Source organism: Penicillium verhagenii (assembly GCF_028828195.1).
Source record: "Penicillium verhagenii strain IBT 33310 chromosome Unknown utg000010l_segment0_segment0, whole genome shotgun sequence".
NCBI classification, from domain to species: domain Eukaryota; kingdom Fungi; phylum Ascomycota; class Eurotiomycetes; order Eurotiales; family Aspergillaceae; genus Penicillium; species Penicillium verhagenii.
In genome coordinates, this window is record NW_026643174.1 from 510,891 (window position 1) to 535,590 (window position 24,700).

The following is a 24,700-nucleotide window of genomic DNA, read 5'->3' on the forward strand; positions in this document are numbered from 1 at the left end:
TCACAATTGTCTAAAGTCTAACGCAATATATGATGTTCTTTCCCTTCCCCCACTTTTTATCCATCCTGCACTACTTAGATCTTATTAGTGCTACGCTCGCGCTTGTAATTTGTAATCTAGTGGATTATTTTGGTCTGTCGTATTTGGGGTTGAAATAGCCGGTATCATTACATGTGCATCTGTAAGGGGGTAGTACTGGGGTTAGAAATGCGCCTTCAAATTTTGGATTAATGAATAGCTCTTGGAAAACTTTACCGAGTCGTTAGTAAAGGAATTTGATTCAAATGTTTGTTCCATCACGATAACGGCAGCTAGGAATTTGAGGCGCCTCCGGGCCATTCAAGGAAACATGCTGACATTGCTAAGTACTAGATTCAATGTTCAATACTTGACACTTGACTTAATATACATGCCTATGCCCCACAAGAGAATTCAGGGGGAATCCAGTAGTTAGTCGAAAGATAATAAATACTCATATAACGAGGCTCTACGTTCTTCTCCTCGAACATCTGGATCAGACATAGTATAGTTTATACACTTCGGTGTTACTGCCTAAACAACGGCTATGGACGAAAAGAACGAGACTGAATACGTCCCGCTCGTGACGAGTGAGTTGGACTATAGTCGGTATTGGGTTGTCGACGATAAAAAGAAAAATTCCAAGAGTCGATGTTCCTCCTTATGTCTCTGGCTTCTTCTCTTTGAGCTGGCTAATGTGGCCTGTTTTATTGGTGGATACCTTATTCTGATGAAACCAAGAGCACAACGCCAGCCTCAATTGGATGACTGTACGTTTAATCTTCCCCGCAACGGGGAAAATACACCAGAAAACTGCTTACACGTTCCAGATGGATCGCTCTCTCAATTCAACAGGACCTGGGACTATAGCAATCATAGTACATTTGGTGAGAGTGGAAGCTCTTACCATGAGACGTGGGACGACATGGCCTCGCGTAAGTGCTCTCTGGCTCAGTTAGTGCAATATACTCATCACTTTAGACCATGGCATTGTGTCCGTCACCAAAGAGTGGGCAGCCCAGCACGATCTACCCCCGAGTGCACCCACACCCGATACACCTGGGGAACTGGTCTATCAAGTGGATGGCTTCCATGCTATGCACTGTTTGGTGAGTTTTCGATCTTAGCACCACCACTTTGCATGGGTTCATATTGAGACATTAAACAAATTTGGCAGCACATGATTCGAGAGAATTTGGAGAAAAAATATCTCTTCGATCACCACACACGACACTGCCTGGAATACATTCGCCATACACTGATGTGCAACGTGGACATCACGCTCGCTGGAATGGACAAGGACAATCTGTTGGGAGCTGAGACGAGTTATGCGATGCATACCTGTCGAGATTATGACGCCATTGTTCGTTGGAGTGAGGCCAATAGGTGGAGGGGTATCTCGCAGTGGCTTGTAAATAATCTCTAGCGAATCAAAAGGGTGCAATTTTGCCTTCCAAGGTCTCCGGGCTATAGCTACAAATCACCCAAAACGTAAGTAGCCTGCAGCCTCAGTAAAAACCCGTGTGCTAGGCAAAATTCGTTCCCAATACTTAGAACACTAGTCGTGGGGGGTGGGGCCGAAAAGTGCGCCCATCAAAGCCCCCTCATTATAGGTTCTGACTGGCTTGACAGGGGCTCTGTGGAGTAACCAAGGCAAATTGAGTGAGTGATGTACCCGAGGGTGGAGCTGTGTTACTCCGGTGATTTGAGCCAATCAAACAAGCGCAAGAGAAGCATGTGCTTTAAGTGATGCTTGTATATAGCCAGTCCAGACTGGAGAATCACCTCAGTTTCAGCCCCATGTTCCCCCGCAGATCACCTTCTTCACTCGCCGCCTACCCACCTCAGTTTCTCACGATTAATTTCCCAGGTGCGTTATAAAGGATTCGGTAACCTGGCAATCCAGAATGAGTCAAAACTTGCCAATGAACCCGATGTCATGATTTCTGAAAATGTTGCCCACGGATTTACGCTTTGATATTGCAGCGCCATCCGGCTGGCGCTACAGCCCCGGCGATACCATAATTGGGAACGTCATTCGAAAGTCCTCCATGATCTCCCCCCACGCCACACTCCACATATGGCTCACGGGAATAACGAGTGTCAAGATATGGCCAGCCGGAACCAGCCAATCCAACAACTCTCGCGAAACCTACACCAACAAATGGACTCTCCTCGACGCAAAGGAGAACCTGATTTTCAGCGGGCCAGTGCATCATCCTGAAGATTGCGAAGAACCCCTCGGTTGGTCTTTCTCTGTACCCATCCCCAGTAAGCCGAGGACATATATCACGCAAGGTCATCAGCCTCATGCAAGCTTTGTGCCTTTTGGCCAGGATCACCCAGCCTACAATATTCTGCCCGGCTCTTTGCGCACGTTTAGCACTGGCTCCGGAGCGAGGTCAGAAGCTAGAATCGAATACAACCTTCATGCTCGACTCCAGTATGAAAAGGGAGGCTCCAAAATGGCCTGCTATGCGGCTATACCAATTATCCTAAGAAACCCTCCGGGGAACGTTGACAGGCTCCACTTTGCAAAGGGAGGCGGGTTGTCATCCGCTACGAAAGTACAAACCCAGCGCCTGCTACCCGGTATGGAAGATCATAAGGCTTCGTTTCGACAAAAGGCCAATACGTTTTTCGGGTCGTCGAAAATTCCTGTGTTCTGGTTCAAAGTTTGCGTGGAATCGCCATCGGTCGTTCAACTGGATAATCCGCAGATTTTGCCTATTTGCTTGAGCATTGAAACTTTGAAGGGGAACGGCCACACAAGCAAAGTTATTGAAGACGCCCCACAACAAATCCAGATCAATTATATCAAGATTCTGGTCAGAAGCTCTACGACTGTTATCGCCCCGGGTAACCAAAGCAGTAGTGCGTATACGAATCGACAGGACTCTGAAGTGGATTTCCACTTCGACGACGTCATGAAAAAACTTGAGAGTCCCTTGATGGTTCGAAGTTCACACAAGGACAATGCAGATGTCGATTTGGGGAGTATGTTTCAGCTTTTGCTGCGCAGGAATGGCTTGTATGCGAATGGAAAGCGATGTTCGCCCCTCATCACGCGTGCTCTTTTTCCTGATTGCTCCACCTTCAACATTAAACATACACATCAGTTTGAGTATAGAATCAATCTGACGCTTGCAGGGAAGACGCTCGAGGTGAACGTTTTTGCCCCAGTGAGGATTATTGAAGCTGCTTAATAACAATACAGTATTTCTTGTTCGTTGTCGCATTTACCGAATAGATGATTTCAAATTTGAAGACTGACGGAATTACTTCTTCAGTCCTCTTGCGGATGCCTTTAAAGCTATTGTTTCTTCGGCTATTTTTTCTTTCCCTTTCCCCTCTTCTCTTTTTATTTCTCCTTCTGATCCGTCTGATCCTTCTCATACGTTCGGGCAGGCTCTTAGACCTTTCCACAACTTGCCCTTCCTCATCACCTCCTAAAGAGATAATTATCATCATTGGCTCAGCCTCGCCCGTAACACATACCAAATCAGAAGAATATTACCAATGCATAAAATATTGATACACTTTCTGAGCTCTGGGGATGCTAATATTTTGCTTTTTTTTTCTTACACATAGCTTAGCTTAATACACCAAAATAAAATAGTGCCATGGCAAAAAGAAATTGTCTTGGCGAAAAGAATCTTAGTTCTCAACAGCAGGGAACATTCAAAAATAAAATGTTTGTGAAACATTGACTTCAGAAATCAAGTAAGAACATTTGAAGGTGAATAGTGTTAGTCTAGATTGTGTGATAGTGTGTCATACAATAAGCCTATAGATGTCATATCTGTATATCTTGGTGATCAAAGAGATGTAAAAACCGTGAATTATAGCTCTAAGCTCGGCGTCACGATAGCGCCAATGCAACTACGTATATTCGGGTAAGTACACGCGGCTCCGAACCAAAACAGGGAGGACAAGCCGGGCCGTTGCTAGACGTAATTGGTAAAATTAATTGAACAAGCAGCTTAACGTGAATAACTGATAAGGCCATTCTTGTTTGGTGCATCTGGATCCACAAGAACCCACAACACGTCTCCACTTTATATCTCTAGTCGCCGTGATTGGTGCGCCCGGTGACACCGATCTTTCCCCCGCAATGCTATTCGGCTGCAACCCTGTCGGAGAGATCCGCAGGGACTTGTGATAGCTTTTTTGCATGGTGGCTGGCTTGAGATACTTAGATTGCATGTCCTCCGATCTTCCGGCCTTCCGGTGCATTTCTTGTCATTTTATTTCTTCTTTCCAACATATTTTGACTGCATGTCGATTTCCAATTGCGATTATGAATAAAGAAGAGCCGATACAAGATGATGATGCGCAGCTTGCTGCCATGGGCCATAGGCCTGAGTTGAAACGACAGTTCTCTACATGGTGAGGCTGACTGATGCGTTGAAAAAGAAAAAGATTTGCACAATGCTGATTTTTCTATAGGGCAATGCTAGGACTGGCTTTTGCTGTACTCAATGTTTGTTTTATACTATTCTGCACTGGACCCAATATCAATACCCCTTGATATCTAACATGCATCTCAGTCATGGACTGCTCTGTCCGCAAGCTTGTCAATAAGTCTTACTTCTGGTGGTAGCACCAGTGTGATATGGGGTATGCCATTCCGTCCGAACCAGTGGTACTGAGTGTGGGAATTTCGGGTAACACTCCATAGGTCTCGTCACTGCGGGGTTTTGCAATTTGTGCATCGCAACTTCCTTAGCGGAGTTTCTATCCGCTTATCCAACGTGCGTATATTTTGCTTTTCAATTGGTTATTTATCACTCATATTTTGCAGAGCTGGTGGACAATACCATTGGGTTGCAGGTAAGTTGGTCTGTTCGTGATCAGAGAGAGACATACTAAAAACAACATGTGCAGTCAGTATGTTTTCTATCATGGCGATCTTTCACCGGAAAGTTTCTTACCGACTTAGTTTCCTGGCCAAAATGGGTCCCTATTCTCTCCTGGATCACAGGTTGGATCAATGTTGCCGGATGGGTAAGCCATTTTGCAATAAAATCCAAAATATTGAATACTAACAAGTTCTAAGGTCGCCCTAGTAGCTACCAACTCGCTACTTTCGAGTCAATTGATCGTTGGTGTAATCTCAGCTATGCACCCGGTAAGATGATATAAGTTCGCTTTTTCTATCACTCTCGCTGAGAACAATTTTTAGAGTTACGAGTCGACTCGCTGGCAACAGTTCCTCATCTACGTTGGTCTGACTCTCGGTGCGTTTATTATTAACGCTTTTATGAACTCGATTTTGCCGACTATTTACCGTGGCGCTTGTATGTATATCTTTTGAACTTCCAGTGCTTCTTGATTTCCGGCTAACGTGGGCTACCATGGAACAGTTGCTTGGTCTATTGGTGGCTTCGCTGTGGTATCCATTACAGTCTTGGCCTGCGCCGCGCCGGATTATAACACTGCCTAGTGAGTACAGTCCCGTAATTTCTATTCGACTCGTTCTGACTTGAGATTGATAGCTTCGTTTTTTGCAATTTTGTCAACAGTACAGGTTGTGAGTAACTCTTTCCAAGCCACAGCGATCAGTTCACTGACTTCAATAGGGCCTGATGGTGTTGCTTGGCTTCTTGGAGTATGTTCTAGTTGATGGAATCCATGGACACAGATACTAAAAACATTCACAGCTGCTGCAAGGAGGACTCGGCGTAACTGCATTTGTAAGTCAATTCCTTTATTTCAAATAATCTATGCTAACCTTAACAGGACGCGGTTGTTCATATGATCGAAGGTATGAATGTGCATGCAATTGGCGCTTTTCATTTGACTAATTTGTACAGAGGTACCGAATCCATCCATCGAGGGTCCAAAGATCATGGTTACTTGTGTTGGAATCGGTACCGTTACGGGATGCATCTTTTTGATCGTGCTCCTATTCGTGGCTGGAAACATGGAACAAGTTGCTACTTCGGCAGCTGGACCTCTTTTACAGATATTGATTGACGCAACTAAAAACAAGGCGGGGGCTATTTGCCTTCTGATGTGATTCAAACCTACCTGATTCCTTTTTTATGCATTCGCTAAAACCAGAACAGGCTGCCCCTCGTCTGCTTAATCCTTGCGATCCTCAGTGTGATGACTACCAGTAGCCGAATGATTTTTGCTTTTGCCCGGTAGGAACACATTTGAAGTCACCTATTTTCTTCTTTCCAATCATACTGACTTGAATAGGGATGGGGGCCTTCCTGCCTCTAAGTTCTTTGCCAAAGTCCACCCTACGCTTCAGTTGCCTCTGAATGCCCTCATCTTAACCGTGGTCGTGGTGATCTGCTTCGGATGTATTTTCCTCGGCTCTTCCAGGTAAACTCGGTTCCTTCTCCTCAGAGCGTATGGGCTTTCTAACCTATGTATTAGTGCATTCAACGCTATCATCTCCGCATCTGTTGTCGCACTCGACTTGTCGTACGGTATTCCCATCCTCATCAACTGCCTCCAGGGACGCAATGCACTTCCTGAGAGAAAGTGGAAACTTCCCCGTGCCGTGGGTTGGTTCACCGATATTGTAGGGAGCGAATATCCGGCCATCAAGCCATCAAATATGCTAACATGAAAAAAAGGTCTCATTGTCGTATATCGGCCTCACCACTGTCTTGTTTGTTTTTCCTCCGTCGAGCACCGTTACCGGCAGCAGCATGAGTAAGCGAATCCCAGATCTTGATCGAGATTTTTCTGACGTGAGATCCAGATTATTGCATTGCCGCTTTCGCTGTCATCATCATTATCTCCGTCTTCCAATGGATTGTTGATGGGCGGAAAAACTATACTGGTCCTCGTATTGATTTGGGCCCTGAATAAACCACGGTCGGGCATGCAGCTCAGGTCGAAAAAAAAGGGGCAAAATATTTTCCCGAGATCTGACCGACAACTTCAACTCTGGAAATGGATGGAAAATACATTGACTGGAATTGCACTGGTGCCATTAGAATTTTAATACATTTTCTGCCCCCAAAGTCGAGGTCTCAGGTAGGTGTCAAGGGTTTGAACCGGCAATTTTCACGTGGCTCGATATGTGCCATGTCTGGAATATATCCCAAATATACAATTCGCCTGTACTTCTGACATCCAATGCGTCCAGATGTCTGGATAATTTCAACCTCAAAAAGAAATCTGGGTGAATTTTAACAATGCTCTGTGACAATTGCCTTGCGGCGTCGCTTCAAACCTGAGGTACGCTACTTCCCTCTCCGTAGCAAGGGGCTCTTAAAAGCATTCTTCCACATCTTGTTTCGCGCGTGAGTTCATGAGAAGGGCGACGATTAGACCGTACAGGCCTTATAAACCAGTTAGCTTGTCGCTATGTATTTCCAAATTTCTAGAACATATATTCGCGTTCTTACCAAGAACTTCAGCAAAGATGAGTATCAGAATCATGCCGACATACAGTCTTGGCTGCTGAGCTGATCCACGGACCCCAGCATCGCCGACAACTCCAATAGCGAGACTAGTGACACAATTAGAGCTTTAGTTATGTCGATAAATCTGCCTAATGTCATATAGCTTACCCAGCTGCTAAGCCAGCAAGGCCGACCGCGAGACCTGCACCAAGCTGGATAAAGCCTGTATATAAAGCAAGGTTCTGTTTCAAATCGTTTGCGACAAGAACGGAAACGACTAAGCCATATATCGCAATTATACCAGCCATAACAACTGGGACAATATCTATTGAATCACCCTCGAAGTTAGTGTTTTGTTCGTGATTAGGACGCGTGAATATTTCCAAAGGGAGCTGTTCCAGGACTTGAAGAAGGCCTACTCTTCACAATCAACTCAGGATGTAGGACGCCCGTCGAGCAGACTCCAACGCCTGCCTTGGCAGTTCCGTAGGCAGCACCGAAGCAAGTGAAGACGATCGCGGACACGCAGCCCATTGATCCGAAAAACGGCTAGGAATATCAAGGTTAGCTACTAGATGCGGGGAGGGCATGAGGAGATGAGCTATAGCCGACGCTTAGGTCGTCACATTCGAAGAAGCGACGAGGGAAGTGAGCTCACAGCATAAACAGGACTAAGAGAAGGTTTAGCAGAGATCGGATCTGGGGTCATTAGAAATTGAAATGGATGAGATTTGCATACCATAGTTCCGACACCATCTTGCTGATCGATTTCGCTATTTGGCCACGTGAGACAGATGATTTGAAAGATAAAAATGAAGCAGACGAGAACAGTATATTAAGAGATGGATGTTATCACCAAGGAAAGATGTATGCGTGGACGGACAGAGAAGGAACTTGGTAAGCCTAGTTTGTTTAGCGGCTAGCCCAGGCTTCCAAGGCTATTCCACCAAAAGTACTGCATGGTACCAGACTTCCCCATGTCCGGATAAAGTCGGAAAGGGAGCGTGGCCATACGCCGTCCTCGTCCAGCGCCACTGATAGTATACCAACATTCCTTGAGATTTGTGATTGGGGTTCGAAATAATTTAGCCAAACGTTGTTCAACAGAATAAATTAGGCTCCATGATCCGCCCCCCACATGTACCGATGTCCGTGCATCCCCTAATACTACTTCCCCCCTCCCAAAGTCTATAGCCAATCTTCCCTTTCCTCTTGACTGGTAGGGTGATTCGCTGGTCGCATCTCAGGTTCTCAACATTTCAGCGTCCGCTTAGTGCTGAGTTCTTTCCTGAACCCTCATAAACAGCGTGCGCATGTGTATCTGGGCCAAGGTATTGCACTGAAAAACCAGTCGACACTGCCCATAGTGGGCCCAAATTATTCAAACTCCAAACATTCGAGCCCAACTTGTACCAAAATCAGGACCGTACCATAGGGCGTTTCTGCGTTGCAAACCATAGATCTGCGGAGACGAAAGAACCTTTGGAACAACCTTGGAACCCCTAAAATTTGCGGCTCGGCCCGGTGGAGGTACGAACGTAAAAAATCTATGCAATGCAAATTTTATAATGTTATGGACAGTCGCTAAAAACTGATTTCTTTCACCCCAAAACAGCCTACCTAACGTGTTTATCAAAAGACCCGGTGAAATAGTCTAATAGTGAGCAAGAAAAAAATAATTGACATTGTCAAAAAGTAGTTTTTTTCTCTCTTTTCCTTATTTGCTTGTTCTGGGTGTTCATAGAATTAAAAACATTAGATTAAGGCATTCTGCTTGTATTCTGTCACTCTTCATAAAGGAATGGCAGAGGTAGAGGCTGATTAATATACAAGAGACATGGCAAAGAGGACCAAGCCGCAAAGAAGGCTGGCAGAGAAAGTGGAAGAGAAAGTCGCAGCTCCAGTGTAGACAGGGCCGGTGACGGTAGTGCCACTTGCTTGTCCAGTGGTAGAGCCAGATGGCGAAGAAGCAATATAAGGAATGGAAGAGCTCGATGTAGCAAAGCTCGAAGGGGTGGCCTTGATAGGCTTGCCGCTAGAAGAGACGGTGGTTCCAAGGGCGCCAACACCCGATGCGCCGGTGTTGATAGCTTGCGCACTCCCGACTGTCGAGGCTTCGGTTGCAATGGCGGTCGGTGACTCTGGCTTGGAGTAAGTAGACAACGAACTGCTTGAGGGAGAACCAGTCCATTCGGCGCCGCTAGGTCCGGCACCAGTATACGAGGCAGACTCGGAGCTAGTAGACAACGGGCCGCTCGAGACAGAACCAGTCCATTCGGCGCCGCTTGGTCCGGCGTCAGTGTACGAGGCAGACTCGGAGCTTGTAGTCTGGGTGGCTTCAGCTGCAGTGACTGGGCAGATGGTAGTATAATCGAAAATAGTCTCCGTAGTGACCCATGTCGATTTCTCAGAAGCAGGGCAATTCTTTACAGACGAAGGGCAAGCAGTGATAGTTGCAGTGCGTGTGGTAAAGGCAGTAGAAGTGGTCCATTCCTGAGTCGAGGTGGAGCTGGAGCTTGCAGTCTGGGTGGCTTCAGCCGCAGTGACTGGGCAGATGGTAGTATAATCGACAACAGTCTCCGTAGTGACCCAAGTCGACTTTTCAGAAGCAGGGCAGTTCTTTACGGACGAAGGGCAAGCAGTGATAGTTGCAGTGCGAGTGGTGAGTGCAGTGGATGTGGTCCATTCCTGAGTAGAAGTAGAGCTTGCAGTCTGGGTGGCCTCAGCAGCAGTAACTGGGCAAATGGTAGTACCGACAACGACGGTCTCGGTAGTAAGATAAGTTGTGCGTTGACGGGCAGGACAGTCAGTAACACTGGAGGGGCATGCAGTGATGGTGGTGGTGCGGGTGCTCAGAATAGTCGACGTGGTGACTTGAGGAGGTGGAAGGCCTGTAACAGAGCCAGGCTTCCCACCTTCATGGCCAGAGGCAGGGTGACCGCCTTCGTCACCAGAGCCAGGCTTACCACCTTCGTAACCAGAGCCAGGGTGACCACCTTCATGCCCAGAGCCAGGCTTACCGCCCTCGTGACCAGAGCCGGGGTGACCACCTTCATGACCGTAGCCGGGTTTGCCACCGTAGCCAAAGCCAGGTTTACCACCATGACCAGAACCGGGATGAGGACCATGACCAGTGGAGCCAGCTGGACCGGTAGGAATAGACCAGGGAATGGATGATAAGGAAGGAAGAGGAGTCGACGAAATGGGCCGACGGCTCCAGGGTGCCGAACTAGCAGGAGCCGAAGAAATAGGACGACGGCTCCAGGGTGCTGAGCTAGAGGGAACGGATGTAGTCGGAAGACCTGAGGAGACCGGGGCAGAAGGAGCCGGAGCAGAAGAAACAGGCCCAATGAGGCTGCTGCTAGTCGGAATGGACTTCGAGCTAGCAATGGCAGTAACGGATGAAGAAGCAGGAATGCTGGAAGGCACGACAGAGCGAGAGGAGCTCAAAGAGACTCGAGCAGAGCTGACGACCGAAGAGACAGGAATACTTGACGAGGTATGGATAGCGATAGACGAGGAAGTGGCAACACCGGAAGGAGTTGTGGTAGGAGTCGGAGTGGGAGTGCTTGTACTCGAGCAGACTGATACCGTTCCCATAGCTTTCGCGTTATCCAGGCTGAGGGAGTTGTATCCGGCAGAGTCACAGTAGAAAAAAATGTAAAGATTCGCGGTAGCCGATGAGGGTTGCCAGGATCTCGTGAAAGTTGACCAAGAGGGATCCTCAGACGCGTAGATCAGCTTGTAGCTACTATCGATAAAGCTAGAAAAGGTATTCTCCGAAAATGCTAAGATGCAAACATGGTATGGGACGGTAGGAAGGTCTAGATATTTTGCTGGAGTCGCAAATTTATAGTCGACGGAGAGGGAGTAGGTCTGCGTAGTGTCAAGATCTGTTAACTGTTGGTACAGATAATTCTCGCCTGCTGCGCCTACGAATCCGTCCGTACTGGAAAATCGTGTTACAAAATTGCTAGTGAAGAATGTCTCGTAATGTCAATAGCGTAGGAAAATTCTCACAAATAATATTGGCCATCAGAGGCATCTCCTGTTATGACCTCTGCGTCTTGTTCCTCGATGGCAACAGTCCAACCAGTCAGATCTCCGAGTTCAAAGGATGGGTTTGCGAAAAGATTGATTTCCTGTGTCTCGCATGCGGCGTATCCGGAACTGAATAGCGAGGCCGAGAATATAGCAGTGATGAGGAGACGATTTCTCAGGGAAGATGGTACCATCTTGATGGATACCAAAGTAAGTTTCGTGAGTGGAAGGAGTATTCCAAGGCTAGCACCGGAGTGAATCACCGACAAGAAACACCAAAAAATTGAATGAATGAAAATAGATAGTGTTCAAGACTAAAAGAGGGACGAGGTTCACTTTGAAGGCAAACAAAAAACAACAACGACGCAACCAAAAAGAGTGATAGGTTGCTCGAATTTTCCAGCAATTTTCAGTCCAAATCAGGGATTACAAAATGTGGGTTTGACGGGAACTATATACTCCATGCGTTCCAAATCATAATAAAACAAGACTTATGTGGCTGATCACGCCACGGTGCTAAGAGCCGATAATCCCGTTTGACTGCCATAAAATCTTAGCTGTTAAGATCTCCATAAGCGAAATGTTATTGTCAGCTCGGATAAAAACTCCATTACTGTTGTGGAGCTATCCACCTGGGGCCACGGGCAGTGGAACCCGGCGTTCCCGATCCGCATCACCAAAAACCAGGACTCATGTATCCTCGTGGAACAGGGGCAAAGAAGCTAGATCCCTCAACCTTGGAGTTCATTGGGCACCTTTACGCTAGTTAGTCGACGCCCTGGACTAAGCCTTGGAGTGCACCCCGGTCCCCACCAAGCCCGAATTTCGCGGCAACATTAGCCGATGTAATCAAATCTGGGTAAATCTTGGCGACTGGGATGCACGGTTGCCAAACAAATGGATATGGGCGCTCCATTACCCCATATTCCTATCAACCGGTCTGTGACGAGTCACGGGTGGCTCCACAGCCCCTTGCCACTGGATGTTCTGCTACAACATCATACACGACCTGATAAACACAGAAAAGCAACTTCAACCAAAAAGAGCATTCAGTTTGAATCTGATACTCTTGATGGTCCGAGAAGACTGCGTAAAATAAAGCGAAATGTTTGTCCTTTTTCTGTTCGAGTCGGACAGGGAGGTCAAAGAGAGTTGGTGATTTTCGATAGTAAAAACCAATGTTTAGCGATCAACTGATGAGGGTTCAGTGCAATCAGTTTACAAAAAGATCGATCAATCCTTTGGTTTAGAAAGATAAGTCTTGACGTTTCAAGATGGCTTATTCAGTCACCAGATTCCTCAGCTCAGTCGAACTTTCTAGAAACCCGCCTGGATGCAGATGAGTCTCCTCATCGCGCCTCTCCAGAATCAGCCAGTGATCAACATTTCCAGCATGAGGACCTTGTATTGTACCATCCAAATCGACGGATGGGCCCCAATCCCTCAACTTGGCCACTGTGCTGCTGAAACCCTCTTTTTGATTGGTACCCAACCTTCTGAAATTGTCCGGCTTCCCTTGGGAAGAATGCAGTCGTGAAGAGTCCAATAAGATCGCCTCCAATGCTGGATCATTCACTGTGCTGATCCCACTCCACGTTGCTTGTATTACGGCCAACGCCAGCCCCGCCAGCACTAAGAGCAAGTTTATCCCTGCCCATAAGTAAATTCTCCAACGTGCGACTTCCGCGCGGACGACTTTGAAGGGCTGATAGATCTCAGTGTCGAGTTCGACACTGTCATCGCTCAGATAGTTGGTGAGAGCGCTCCAAGTTCCTTGATATGATCGTATAAGAGACATGCGCAGGTAGAGTTCAAGGCCGCCGGAAAGGTATGTGGAAGTAGTGGAGAGAGCGGCGGCAAGGGCTTGTACTTCAGGCATCATGTTGAAGATTTCTAGAGTCAGGTGGTCAGGGGAAACAGTATTTTTTGAAGAGGTGACGATGCCGATGGACGAGTTCAGGGCACATTCGGGGCTCGACAGGGATGAGGTAAATGACCCATCCTGGCGGCAGTCTGTTACACCGACAGTGATTCCTATCTCGGCCACGGCAATACAGTCGCTGTAGTTGTTATTCCAAGCCTGATTGACCAAGGCTACATTCGGGGGAAGAGGGTCAAAATCGCTCGATGCAGATGAGCAAGGGTACTTGATTATGTCGCCGTTGTTTTGATACCGATTAACATAAATTGCAGCGTACTTTTTGCCAATAAACACGGTGGGTGAAGGCAGAGCGGATGAAGATGGAGCAGTCCATGTAGTGTTTTTTAAAAGAGCGGAAGTGCCTGGAATGGTCTGTCCCAGGGGGTTGCCGCCATCTTCGGTAATGTTCAGTAAAGTTCCTTCCATTTGAATGATCGACTCGTAAATTCCACTTGGTAGCATCGATAAATCAGAGACCCAGTTGAAGGAATCGATTTTGAAAGAGGGAACGGTAATATTTCTGACCACGGAGCCGTTGCTATAACTTGCGAATTGGGATACCATTCGCTGGGATGGAGATATGAAGGCGGTGTCGGTATTGTTCTTGCTTTGAAAAGGCGATGTTTCGGATCCGGCCAATGCAGCAGATTGCTTTACCAGTTGCAATCGTGCAGAGCTGTATGTGACATACCAGAGCCAATTAGGTCCTGCATGTGCTGCACCAACGGCCTGAGCAGTCCCCGTCATGTTCACTCGCGTCGCAGGCACCCAAGAAACGGCACCAGAAGCGATGGGATTGGCAAGCTGTGCTGGCCAGAGCAACAAGAAGATAATGCATATTGCCCACTGAAAGCTGAGGTCCGCCTTCGAACGGTTTTTATGAGAGGCAAACATTGACAGGCCCGGTACTTTCCAGGAGGCAGCCCAGTTGACATCTCCTAGCCTAAGGCCCGTCTTCTCCAGCAGGATGAAGATACATCGCCACGATGAAAGTGATTGCCAAGAGCCCGTGATAATCCTCGACACCGTGAGAAACACAGAAATCAAAGTTGTGATATCGGACTGGGTCAGAGACGGTCCATCGGCCCATTCAAGGTAACGATTGCTGGTGCCAATCGCGAACGGTCTCCCATCGAGCCATGTGACAGCCAGGACAGTGACAAGAGCCGTCCAGAATGCTTGGAGGGGGAGAAGATACCAGCTAACAAGGACGTTGAGTATTCCTTGTTCGCCCTCGAGCGGGATATAGTTATGCGTCCTCATTGTGAAGATTTGGCTTTCTGTTCCCTTATCAAATTTATAATAGCAGAGTGTGGAAACAGAAAGTGAAGAATAGGGCAGCCGTCCCGTAATTCTTAGCTTTTTCCAAAGGTATTCTTATTTTTAAATAATAATCAGTACCTGACCAGACTTTTGCTGCCAGGTATCTGGGGAGCGATTGGTCGGCAAAATGCCCGAGAGAAAAAAAAAAGAAAGGAAAGAAGTTCCTACCTGTGGCAACATTTGAAGCTTTGCACCCAGCCTGGCTCCAAGGGTACGATAGTTTTGAAAATTCCACCTATTGTCCAGTTAACCCCACTCCGATGAGGTTCATCTCCATGTGAAATCAGAATAGGACCCTTTTTGTGATAAAGAATAAGGGTTTCAAAACTAAAGTGTTAGCTTATTCCAACTCCAAAACTAAAAAAGAAAACCGGGTAATTGATCATTTTGACGAATCCAGGTGGGCATGGAAATAAATGCCGAACGGTGCAAGAATTTAGCTAAACAATAGGCTAAAGTGGCTTCAAGAAGACATTGCGATATATGCACAGACGGGATTTTTGTCGGACTGGTCTGCTGGATTTGCGCCCGGGCGAGAAAGAGACTACATGCTGTAGTTGCAACATATTTGCTGCATTTGGGGGGGGGATAGTTTCCCACATGATTGACGCCAGCCACTGACATTAGAAGCGAGTGTGGGCGATTGGGTTAGATAAAAGGGTCTAAGCTTGGAATGGTCAACTTCAGCCGCACGAAGCTGCAGCTCGTAAACGAAAAGTGCATATGCATAAGTTCATTTCCGGAAGTCAACGTGTCAACAATATTCCTCGCTTCCGAGATCCGTCTCTATCAACCCCGAATCTATTATTGTAAAAGTCGAAAATAAGACGAAAAATCAGTTTCAAAGTTGTTTACACAATGCGATCAGGGGGTGAAGTCTTAAGACAACAAGATAATAACGCCTGCGGAACGATGGAAGCTGATTGCCTTTTGACAAAAGCAATCCAGCATTATTTCAACCTAGGAGAATGGACAAAACTCCAACTAAAATTTGAAGTTCAAAAAGATCTTCAAACATCGAAAGACATGTACTCGATGCTAAAGCCATCGAGAACCTGCATTTCTCTATTTCTGCTTCTACCTTGTGAAGGGTTTTTCCAGATACGAGGCACATCATAAGTCAAGTCGACTTGTTAGCGCCGCATGTGGGGCATTAACTAGTCTATAGATAGAGATTGCTTGGTTTAGAGGCTTACTTACTCGAAAATGACTCGTGTTTTATCTGACCAGCATAGCCCGGTTGAATTGACGGGCGGGGGGCGTGAATGGCCTCACCAATCAAGTCGCCCGGCCCCCAAAATGTCATTAACTACTTGTACCGGCTTGCACAGGCCACCTACTATTCACCAATAGAATGCTTGCTGATAGAGACCGGCTACTGAGTCCCAAATTAGGTTACTCCCCGTCTAAATTTAAGCAAAACCCCGAGGCTGCCCAGTTTGAAATCCCCAATATTTCTCCCTTGGCAAGCCATTCTAAGCTTCAATCAACCACGGTTGATGTCTTATGTAAAAATCAACCCGAGTCACAAGAAGAATATCATTTCCCAAGAGCTTCAACAGACAAGAAAGGAAAGCTTCACAACAAACCAAATGCCTTCCTACAGTAACCCAACTCCCGACTTGGAACGGGGCGAAGCGCAATATGGTATAGATCCTTTCTTGATCGCGAATTTACAACCATCCTAACATATTCAACTCATAGAGCTTAGGCCACAAAGTGACATGGCCAAAGCACTCGCAATCCGCCGTGACATTGAGACGCAGCTCAAGTACGCCGCAGCAAAGCAAGCGGAGCTCGGTCTCGCCCAACAAGCTCTTCTCAACTCGATCACCTCAAGCGACGACCAACAACAGCGCCGTCATATCGACTCGATTGGCGGAAACATCATGGCCTGCTTTGGCTCCGCTCGAAACATGCTAGCCGAGTTAAAAAGAACCACAGGCTCCGAAAACCCGCAAATCCAAGAGCAAATCCACTATGTCGGCGAGAAGATCAGGCAAGATATCGAAGTATACAGGGTCGCCCAAAATGATTTTGATCGACAAATGCGATCGCAAGTGCGCCGGAGATATCAAATCGCCCACGAAGATGCCTCGCCGGAAGAAATCGACCAGGGCGTAGAGAATGTCATTATGGGCCAAGATCAGGTGTTCTCGGTGCGTTCCGATCAATCCCCAGTATGAGGCATGACGGTCTAACCTATTTTCAGATCCAGGGAATGCGAAGTCAACAGGCTAGCGATGCTCGCGATGCTGTGATGCAGAGATCAGCGGCGATTCGCAAGATTGAGCAGGATTTGATCGCTCTTGCTGAGATATCGCAGGAAGTTGCCAATTTGGTTAATCAGCAAGAGTATGCTGTGACGGAGATTAAGAGGGCGGTTGATGAGACGCATGAACACGTCCACGAAGCCAATCACTTGTTAGACAAGGGTATTGTTAGTGCGCGCAACGTTAGGAAATGGAAATGGTGGGCGCTTGGTATTTGCTGTGAGTATTTCCTCACCTCCTTATGAAAAAATGATGACTGATTGATGGTCCGTTCTAGTGTTGATCATCGTGATCATTGTTGTTGTAATCATAATCTTGAAGAAACTTAATCTTATTTAGGGAATTAATGATGAAGGAATTTTCATAGCTCAAACCCTTGGAAGATATGAAGGTTGGAACTATTAATCACAAGATTTGAGACTATATGATAATAGCAGATGTACTAGTTTGGATATAACCATGTTTGTTCCATTCAAACATGCCTGTCGGGTCATCGAACTCGGCCCTCATATTGATGCTAGTAGAAATAAAAGTTGGCACGGTTCCTAGGGACACAGTATAGCTCGAGAATTAGCCATTGATTGGTCAAACTAATTGTCCAATCACAATCTATAACTATATTATGTCATCAAACGCGGCCGTGGCACCTAAGTTCTAATTATAGGCTATTTCACACAGCTCCCCATCGCATCGCTAATCATCTCACCTATCCAATGATTCGAATGTTCTGATCTTCTTTTGTCATATCTTTGACTGGGTTAAAGAACGAGATATAATCCTCTCCTATTCCTACCTGGTCTTTTATAGTATTGTGGCAAATATTCGGAGTCCACAAAAGACTAGTTTTTTCTTCTTTTTACAGTCATATTGCCGATTGCAGAACATGACGGCTCTCGAGGACGTTCAACGAGCGTCGGTGATCGCCTCCTGTTCAGATCCACTGCCTGAAAATATTCTGAGCCAATATGGTAACCGAGTTATCAAAATATCCGATCATCAAGTTGTTAAATGGGGGCCAGATGTGACCAAAGAAGAATTTGAAAATCAGAGGCTAGCATATGAACTTGTGGACCGCTGCAAAGTTCGTATCCCACATGTGTATGATTTCTTTTGTGATGAGAGAGGTTGGGGGTATCTTGTGATGGAGTATATAGATGGAAAGGTCATCGATCCATTAGAGGATGTCTGCTCTATACAAAGGGTTGCAAGTGTGCTTGATTATTTCTCAACGCTACGATATAACATTCCCGGGTCACTCTATGGAAGTACTTGTCGCGGCCTCCTTTTTCCTGAAACCGAGGATGTGGTTTTCGACAGTCTTGACGGAATGGAGAAGTGGTTCAATACCCGACTTTTCCCGCACAATCCGAAACTGACCTTACGGGACTCTGAGCTCGTGCTTTGCCATTTGGATATAGCACCTCGGAATCTTCTGTGGCAGGAAGATGGCTCTCTGTGCCTTATTGATTGGGCATCTGCCGGCTTCTACCCGAGGCTGTTTGAGTTTTGCATGCAGTGGATTTTCGATGGAAAAGACGGCAACTTCAACTCCTGTTGAAATCAATGAACCCTCTTAAGGATCAGGAAATGGCACAGAAAGAGGCTATCCTGTGTGCTTGGAGAAATATTCAAAAGTACCCGTTGTAAGTGTGGCGAGCTTCGGCTATTTCTTTTTGAGACTGATCAGCTTTCAAGCCGAAACAAATCATCAACACGATGCCAAACAGTAGTAAATTCTAAACCGGAGCCCGCTCATCCAATGCCAGAATATCCACCAGATTGGTATGAACATGTTCAAGATGAATACTCTACACCGGATGATCCCTGTTGTGCTCCACTGTGGGGTGAGTCCTGATTATTTGATGAACTAGGTTATCAATGATTGATTGGACGTCAGAACCAAGTTAAAATTCGACAAGTTGCCATAAAAGCCTTAAGAGAGTACTATGTAAACGTGTTTTAATTGCTTCTCTCACGCTGTCCTGGAAGGTTCTCCAGTCTTTGATCCTTGAGCAAAATAATGGCCTGTCTCATTTCCGTAGAATTCCACACCAGGCACAGCATAGTCGCTGGGTCGATAACCCGCCACCTTGAAGTATTTCTCTCGAATTTGGGCCTTCCCACTTTTTTCCGAACCTGTCACAGGAGTGATCTCCCCTTCTTGCAGAATCCGTAGAACTCTGGGTAACTTGTAAGATTCCGTCGTTGGGGAAAGATCGGCACGGATCTTTTCAAGGTTGATTCCATCGTGACCAGGTTCCAGACGAATGAGCGCCGCCACCAACTCTCTAGCTTCATAGTCCATGATAGGAAGTACGTGAGCCTCGGTCACGTATGGCAGATTAAGAAGGCGCTGTTCCATTTCAAGAACTGATACTGTGAATGCAGAGAAACGAATGACTATTGAACGATTAATGCGCGTGGCCTTATTTTCAAGGCTAGGAAGAACTTACAATCGCTTGAACCTCTCCCAAGGAAGATGTATTGTTTTCCATCGCGACGAACCACATCGCCAGTTTTGAAATATCCTTCTTCATCGAAGGCGGCCTTAGTAGCCTCCTCATCACCAATGTAGCTGTGAAGCTCGTCAGAAATGCATCGTTGAGACTGTGTTCAGCATCAAAACTTACTGGGTGAACATCCCAGGATACTTGACCAAGAGCTGGCCAGTGTCCCCATCAGACAGCTTCACAAGGAGACCCGGAATGGGCTCCCCAATACATTGCTACAGAAGCGTTATATGTCAGCATTAAGGTATGACCACCCGGATTTCGTTTCACTCAAACAAACCTCAACAAAAGGGCTGCCAGGCGAGGTTCCAAATTTTCCGCATCCCAGCTCTGTCATCCCAAAAACAGAGCTGATGGGCATGTTGGTGAGATTTTTCCAAAACTGCACTGTAGAGGGGTTCAGAACGGAGCCACTAGAAAAGACAGATTGCAGCTTTGAGGCCCCGGAGATATATTTGTCATGTTCTTCAGACGGCAAATGAGAAATTGTCGAGTGATAAAAATCTTTCATGGCTTTGAGCCGAACAGGGGTTAGAGAGGTCATAGTAATTGTGCCTTCTTTGAGTACATCCCAGATTCGGCCTGGATCGGCCCCACGCTTCAAGGCACGGACTCTGACCCCCCTCATAACGTTTGCCAAGGGACTTGCTGCACTCCCCATCCAGTGGACCGGACGGTATGTCATGAATACAGCGGTGGGGTTCATTTTAAGATTGATGAAAAATGCCTTGCGGGGAAGAGCTATGCCTTTTGGCTTGCCGGTGGTGCCAGAGGAAAACATGATTAGGCATGTATCGCTCTCAGAGATAGTCAGAGACTCATCCACTTCAATATGAGGTGAAATTGAAGATCTCTCTGCTCGTTCCATTTGGATGGTATTGATCCTCTTGTCTGGTGTTGTTTCGAAATGGTCCTTAACCAGAAGGAACTGCTCAACTGTCCAGGGATCAAACAGAATGCAACAGGCGTATACTTTGCTCACAGAAAAGGCAGTATCATTGAGACTGCCCGTGGGTGCTAAAATAAAAAGAAACCAAATATGTGAGCATTCATTCAGTCATTATGTGTTCACCTTCTGAAGAACATAGCAGGGCAACCCACACAATGGTACCGATGCTCCCCCCAAAGAGGCAATTGCGATGAAGCTGACGATGAAGTAATAAACGCTGACTGTCATAGTAGCAATATGTTTCGATCCCGGTCGCAAAAGGCCTCTGCTATCCAAACTATCTGGAGAAAGCTTTGTGCGCAAGACCTGACGCAAATGCATCACATCATCGAGAAGAGCCTCATAATCCGCTTCAATGCCATATTCATCATACACTACAGCACCGGGGAAAGTGTCTCTGAGCTTGACAAGGTTGGTAATTAACGCGTCATTCGCAAATACTTCAACTGCTGGAGTAGCCATTTTGGGCACAAAACAGGGCGGAAATGCGATGAAGTGAAGACGTCCGTATTTCCCAAGAAGGACATTTTCTTTCCTCTGTGAACCACAGCGTGACCCGTGAACAAACACGTGCCGTCTTTTCCAGTACTTGATAAATACCAAAGCTCGAAAACGAATACTTGTGGGGAGTACAGTATTCGTATTGATTGTAAGTTGTGAATACGAAGATAAGACCCACTTCTAGCTCGACGTGCGTCGATCGCCAAGGTTTGTCACTTGTGCAATTTATGGACGCAATTGCGCAGATATGGAGCGGTGTGTGCTTACTGAACAGCCTTTCTCACATTTTGAATCTGGCCTTTTTTTGCTGTTCATATAATGAATAATAGTTTTTTTTTTTTCAAATTCCGCAAGGGCATGGTCCGTAGCACATACTATGGTATGTACCGATTATCCTACAAAATCGTAACAATAAAGTCCCAGCTGCCATTGAATGTTGCTTACATAGCTTCATAGCTTACTTCATACAGAGCAAGTACCAAAAATCAAGATCTTGCTCAGCTGTGTCTCCACTTTCAGCCAAGATACAAATGTCTCATACTGGAAAGTGAAAATTGCCCCACATGTTCCCAAGAACCTTTAGTGTAACGATCGATCTCAGCAGAACTTGTACATTTGATTCAAAATTATGCAACACCGCGGTAATTGTACGTGAAAGTAACAGCTAACCCTGAAAAAAAAAATCAAATTTCGGTGAAGATCGAAGTGGGAAGCTCCACACGGTCCGCAACTAAGTTTCCCCCATTCTCACCAAGAATCCCCAAATAATTCGGGACGTCAGAACTTCCATTGTAATCGGTCCACTATTGAAAAATCATCACTATGAAGAACCCGGCACATGCAACCACCATCCTGGAGAAATTCCGGGAAGAACACCCGGAAGTGAGCTATATCCGCTTCCAATGGCAGGACTATTCAGGTGTGCTTCGAGCACGCGTCCTCATCTTTGAATCCGTCATTGCGCAAGTTGCCGATGGAAAATCTATCCAGGCCGCTGGAATCGCGTTGGATTGTACCGTTGATAATCACATCCTTCCTCGGGACCCCCCGAGAGGCATGCACTGGGCAGTTCCAGATTGGTCTTCTTTGCGACTAGCCTCCCATTCTGGAACGGCCATGGTGATGTGTGCTTTGAATTTCACCGTACTGGATCGCCCTTTAAGCAGCGACTTGTGTCCCCGACAGACGCTATCAAGAGTACTAGGAGAAGCACGCCAGACCTGGGAAATAGACTTCCTAGTAGGTTTTGAGGTTGAATTTGTCGTGATGAAAAAAGACCAATCATCCAATTCTATGGTGCGGTGTAGTGACGGCCTGGGACACTTTGCAGTCTCGGGTCTACGAGATCCGACTTATAAATACGTGGAAGAATGCGTGACTCGACTTCGCGCTCAAGGCGTCATAGTCCAGGCAATACACACGGAAGGATTCCGAGGACAATACGAGATTGTTCTAGGCCCGCTTCCACCCATGCAAGCGGTTGATCAATTAATTCTTGTGCACGACTACCTTAAAGATACGTTTGCCCGCCATGGGTATCAGGTCACTATGTCTCCCAAGCCTGTGGCTTCAGAAACCCAGGCAAATGGACAGCATATGCACCTCTCCATTCAGCCTACCACTCCTACCGTTGAAGCTTCATTTCTCGCGGGCATGCTGAGGCGTCTGCCTGCTTTGTGGGCCTTCTGCTTGCCACTGGAGACATCTTACGAGCGACGCAAACCCCGGCTCGCAGGAGATAGCGTAGGCTGGGGAACACAATCGCGAGTTGTCCCTATTCGAAAAGTGGAGCCTGGCCACTGGGAACTTCGCTGCATTGATGTCACTGCCAACATGTACTCCACCTTAGCAGCGGTTCTAGGTGCTGGACTGTTGGGGCTGGCCGGAAACGAGCCACTGATTTGGCCAGATTTGGGTATTCCAGCGAATCAAGCTTCTTACTGTGGTGAGCCGCTGCCGCGGAATCTTAAGGAATCCTTGTCTGTCTTGGAGGCGGATGATGGTCTTCTGTCTAGTATGATTGGCCGGTCCATGATAGACCATTATATTGAGCTCAAACATTATGAGATTGCACAGATGAAGAATATGGATGCGAATGCAATCAGGGAGCTTCTGATTGAGCTATTTTAATAATTCAATGAAACCTGGGCATCCACAGATTGAGCCCTTGACATGGTATTCGAATCAATATTAGACCATCAATTGATATACTTCCTCCTTCATTAAAAAATGCGATTTTTCTGTTTCTCGGCTTTTTTGGACCCGGTCATGCTAATGATGATAGATACTATGATGCCTATATATCAGCACTGCGTAGCGTAGAAGTTGGAGATGTATGGGAACCCACATGCATACTTCAATATGTATATTATAAGTTTTTAGGCTTACTTGAACAATGCTCAAAGACAGATCTCAAAAAACAATAATGTAGCTCACTCTCGAACACTCTGTCTCATTTGTTGTAATTCCGCATCCCCCGGCTCCGGACATTATCTCTCCAATTCTCATGCCAAGAAATATCCAAATCATTCTCAGTTGTCGTCTTCCCATAGCCTTCCCTCTGCAAGAACGGTGTATCCAAGGTCTTCAGAATCAACTTCTCCGTCGGTCGCAAAAAGTACAGCAACGCCAACCGGTCATTATGCGCTTGATCCTCCGGCGGAGAGATCACGCGATGGAATCCCGATTTCATATACCCGTTCGTCAAAAAGTTGAAAGCATTAGCCAGATTGACTGCAATTGTCCCGGTCGGCACGTATAGATATTCCCAATCCGACTCCTCGCCGCTCGGCTGTACCTGCAACGCGGAGATCGGCTGCTGGAACATGAAAGTCATGCTTCCGTTATCCGTGTGTCCATTGAAGTGCATATCCTGACACGCCTCACGTTCTGCCTTCGAGCGCGCATGGTAGTACATGTAGCGGATAGAGCTATCACAGGCATCCTCGTAGTGGTGGTATTGCAGGAAGTGTTCCTCGGGCAGTTCGAGCATGATGGCCAGTAGTCGTAGCAGCTTGAAAGAAATATTCTCGTGCACATGGCGGGAGAAAGTCTCGATGTCGTCCCAGTACTGGCGGATGATTTCAGGCTGGGTCCTTTCGGTTTCAGGGATGCATTTGAAGATGCTGTAGAACTCCAGTGCATCTTTTACTCCGGGTTTGATGTCGACTGCTCCGAGAGGTCGGTAGCCATTGTAACTTCCCTCCTCCAGTGGTGCGCGGTATTTCAGTCGCTCTTCTTCTGGAAGAGCGAAGAAGGCTTTGGCAATAGCAAATTGCTGATCGATTTGCCCTTGGGAGAGGCCGATATTGGTGACGTAGAAGAAACCTTGTCGTGGTTTAGTCATTATTCTGATTGGGAATTCAATGCGACGAACCGATATTATGCGCGATATCTTTCAACTGTTGAGCTAGCTTTTCTTTGCCTCCAGGAAGATCAAACTCTCCCAGGTCTAAAGTGACTAGGTCCGCGTATTTCACTTTAATTGCTGTCAGCTTCTGAGATTCTTCAGATTCGCACAGGGCAAAAACTCACGCTGTTCCTTTGTCTCGGCTGGATATTCATATTTTGCTAAGGGTATCTTGCAGTTGACCGATGGCACGGTGCTCTGCGTAGCTAGCTGAGTACTCGTACTCATGATTGGCAGCTTCAATGTTAAATTGATAAGAATGCTAGTCGGGGGAGAAAAAAAGCGGTGCGGTAAGTCGAAAATCAAACAACAACAAATAAGGTAATACCTACGACTGTTCATACATTTACGGTATGGTTCTCGTACGAATCGGGGAGCATCTGAT

The 24,700-nt window shown here is 46.6% G+C and overlaps 10 protein-coding genes across 10 annotated transcripts; 5 read left to right on the forward strand and 5 right to left on the reverse strand.

The window, feature by feature from the left end:
• Window positions 1-565: 565 nt before the first annotated feature.
• Window positions 566-3,224, forward strand: N7466_010052 (uncharacterized protein; the record flags this gene model as incomplete). The annotated part of the gene is made up of 7 exons (XM_057169441.1): window positions 566-788; window positions 849-953; window positions 1,000-1,127; window positions 1,196-1,381; window positions 1,445-1,509; window positions 1,782-1,888; window positions 2,005-3,224. The coding sequence occupies 7 exons, from the start codon at window positions 566-568 to the stop codon at window positions 3,222-3,224; spliced, it is 2,034 nt and encodes a 677-aa protein (XP_057016832.1).
• Window positions 3,225-4,318: 1,094 nt separating this feature from the next.
• Window positions 4,319-6,849, forward strand: N7466_010053 (uncharacterized protein; the record flags this gene model as incomplete). The annotated part of the gene is made up of 20 exons (XM_057169442.1): window positions 4,319-4,407; window positions 4,468-4,501; window positions 4,569-4,638; window positions 4,700-4,772; window positions 4,823-4,851; window positions 4,906-4,908; window positions 4,961-5,025; window positions 5,078-5,149; window positions 5,204-5,318; window positions 5,385-5,463; window positions 5,517-5,551; window positions 5,601-5,629; window positions 5,682-5,714; window positions 5,761-5,785; window positions 5,835-6,036; window positions 6,090-6,167; window positions 6,226-6,354; window positions 6,409-6,556; window positions 6,612-6,690; window positions 6,740-6,849. The coding sequence occupies 20 exons, from the start codon at window positions 4,319-4,321 to the stop codon at window positions 6,847-6,849; spliced, it is 1,497 nt and encodes a 498-aa protein (XP_057016833.1).
• Window positions 6,850-7,254: 405 nt separating this feature from the next.
• N7466_010054 (V-type proton ATPase proteolipid subunit) lies at window positions 7,255-8,144 on the reverse strand (the record flags this gene model as incomplete). Its single annotated transcript, XM_057169443.1, has 6 exons — window positions 7,255-7,325; window positions 7,392-7,495; window positions 7,557-7,665; window positions 7,808-7,937; window positions 8,047-8,059; window positions 8,128-8,144. 6 exons carry the CDS (start codon window positions 8,142-8,144, stop codon window positions 7,255-7,257), a joined length of 444 nt encoding a protein of 147 aa, XP_057016834.1.
• Window positions 8,145-9,209: 1,065 nt separating this feature from the next.
• N7466_010055 (uncharacterized protein) lies at window positions 9,210-11,623 on the reverse strand (the record flags this gene model as incomplete). The annotated part of the gene is made up of 2 exons (XM_057169444.1): window positions 9,210-11,337; window positions 11,409-11,623. 2 exons carry the CDS (start codon window positions 11,621-11,623, stop codon window positions 9,210-9,212), a joined length of 2,343 nt encoding a protein of 780 aa, XP_057016835.1.
• A 1,085-nt stretch (window positions 11,624-12,708) lies between these two features.
• On the reverse strand, window positions 12,709-14,613 carry N7466_010056 (uncharacterized protein; the record flags this gene model as incomplete). The annotated part of the gene is made up of 1 exon (XM_057169445.1): window positions 12,709-14,613. The coding sequence occupies one exon, from the start codon at window positions 14,611-14,613 to the stop codon at window positions 12,709-12,711; it is 1,905 nt and encodes a 634-aa protein (XP_057016836.1).
• A 1,652-nt stretch (window positions 14,614-16,265) lies between these two features.
• N7466_010057 (SNARE domain protein) lies at window positions 16,266-17,285 on the forward strand (the record flags this gene model as incomplete). The annotated part of the gene is made up of 4 exons (XM_057169446.1): window positions 16,266-16,320; window positions 16,378-16,832; window positions 16,886-17,165; window positions 17,224-17,285. 4 exons carry the CDS (start codon window positions 16,266-16,268, stop codon window positions 17,283-17,285), a joined length of 852 nt encoding a protein of 283 aa, XP_057016837.1.
• Window positions 17,286-17,829: 544 nt separating this feature from the next.
• N7466_010058 (kinase-like protein) lies at window positions 17,830-18,504 on the forward strand (the record flags this gene model as incomplete). Its single annotated transcript, XM_057169447.1, has 1 exon — window positions 17,830-18,504. The coding sequence occupies one exon, from the start codon at window positions 17,830-17,832 to the stop codon at window positions 18,502-18,504; it is 675 nt and encodes a 224-aa protein (XP_057016838.1).
• A 414-nt stretch (window positions 18,505-18,918) lies between these two features.
• N7466_010059 (ANL family adenylate-forming protein) lies at window positions 18,919-20,867 on the reverse strand (the record flags this gene model as incomplete). Its single annotated transcript, XM_057169448.1, has 5 exons — window positions 18,919-19,322; window positions 19,400-19,521; window positions 19,577-19,671; window positions 19,737-20,473; window positions 20,558-20,867. The coding sequence occupies 5 exons, from the start codon at window positions 20,865-20,867 to the stop codon at window positions 18,919-18,921; spliced, it is 1,668 nt and encodes a 555-aa protein (XP_057016839.1).
• Window positions 20,868-21,728: 861 nt separating this feature from the next.
• On the forward strand, window positions 21,729-23,036 carry N7466_010060 (glutamine synthetase; the record flags this gene model as incomplete). The annotated part of the gene is made up of 1 exon (XM_057169449.1): window positions 21,729-23,036. One exon carries the CDS (start codon window positions 21,729-21,731, stop codon window positions 23,034-23,036), a length of 1,308 nt encoding a protein of 435 aa, XP_057016840.1.
• A 322-nt stretch (window positions 23,037-23,358) lies between these two features.
• N7466_010061 (uncharacterized protein) lies at window positions 23,359-24,543 on the reverse strand (the record flags this gene model as incomplete). Its single annotated transcript, XM_057169450.1, has 3 exons — window positions 23,359-24,233; window positions 24,283-24,384; window positions 24,441-24,543. 3 exons carry the CDS (start codon window positions 24,541-24,543, stop codon window positions 23,359-23,361), a joined length of 1,080 nt encoding a protein of 359 aa, XP_057016841.1.
• Between the last annotated feature and the right edge of the window lie 157 nt (window positions 24,544-24,700).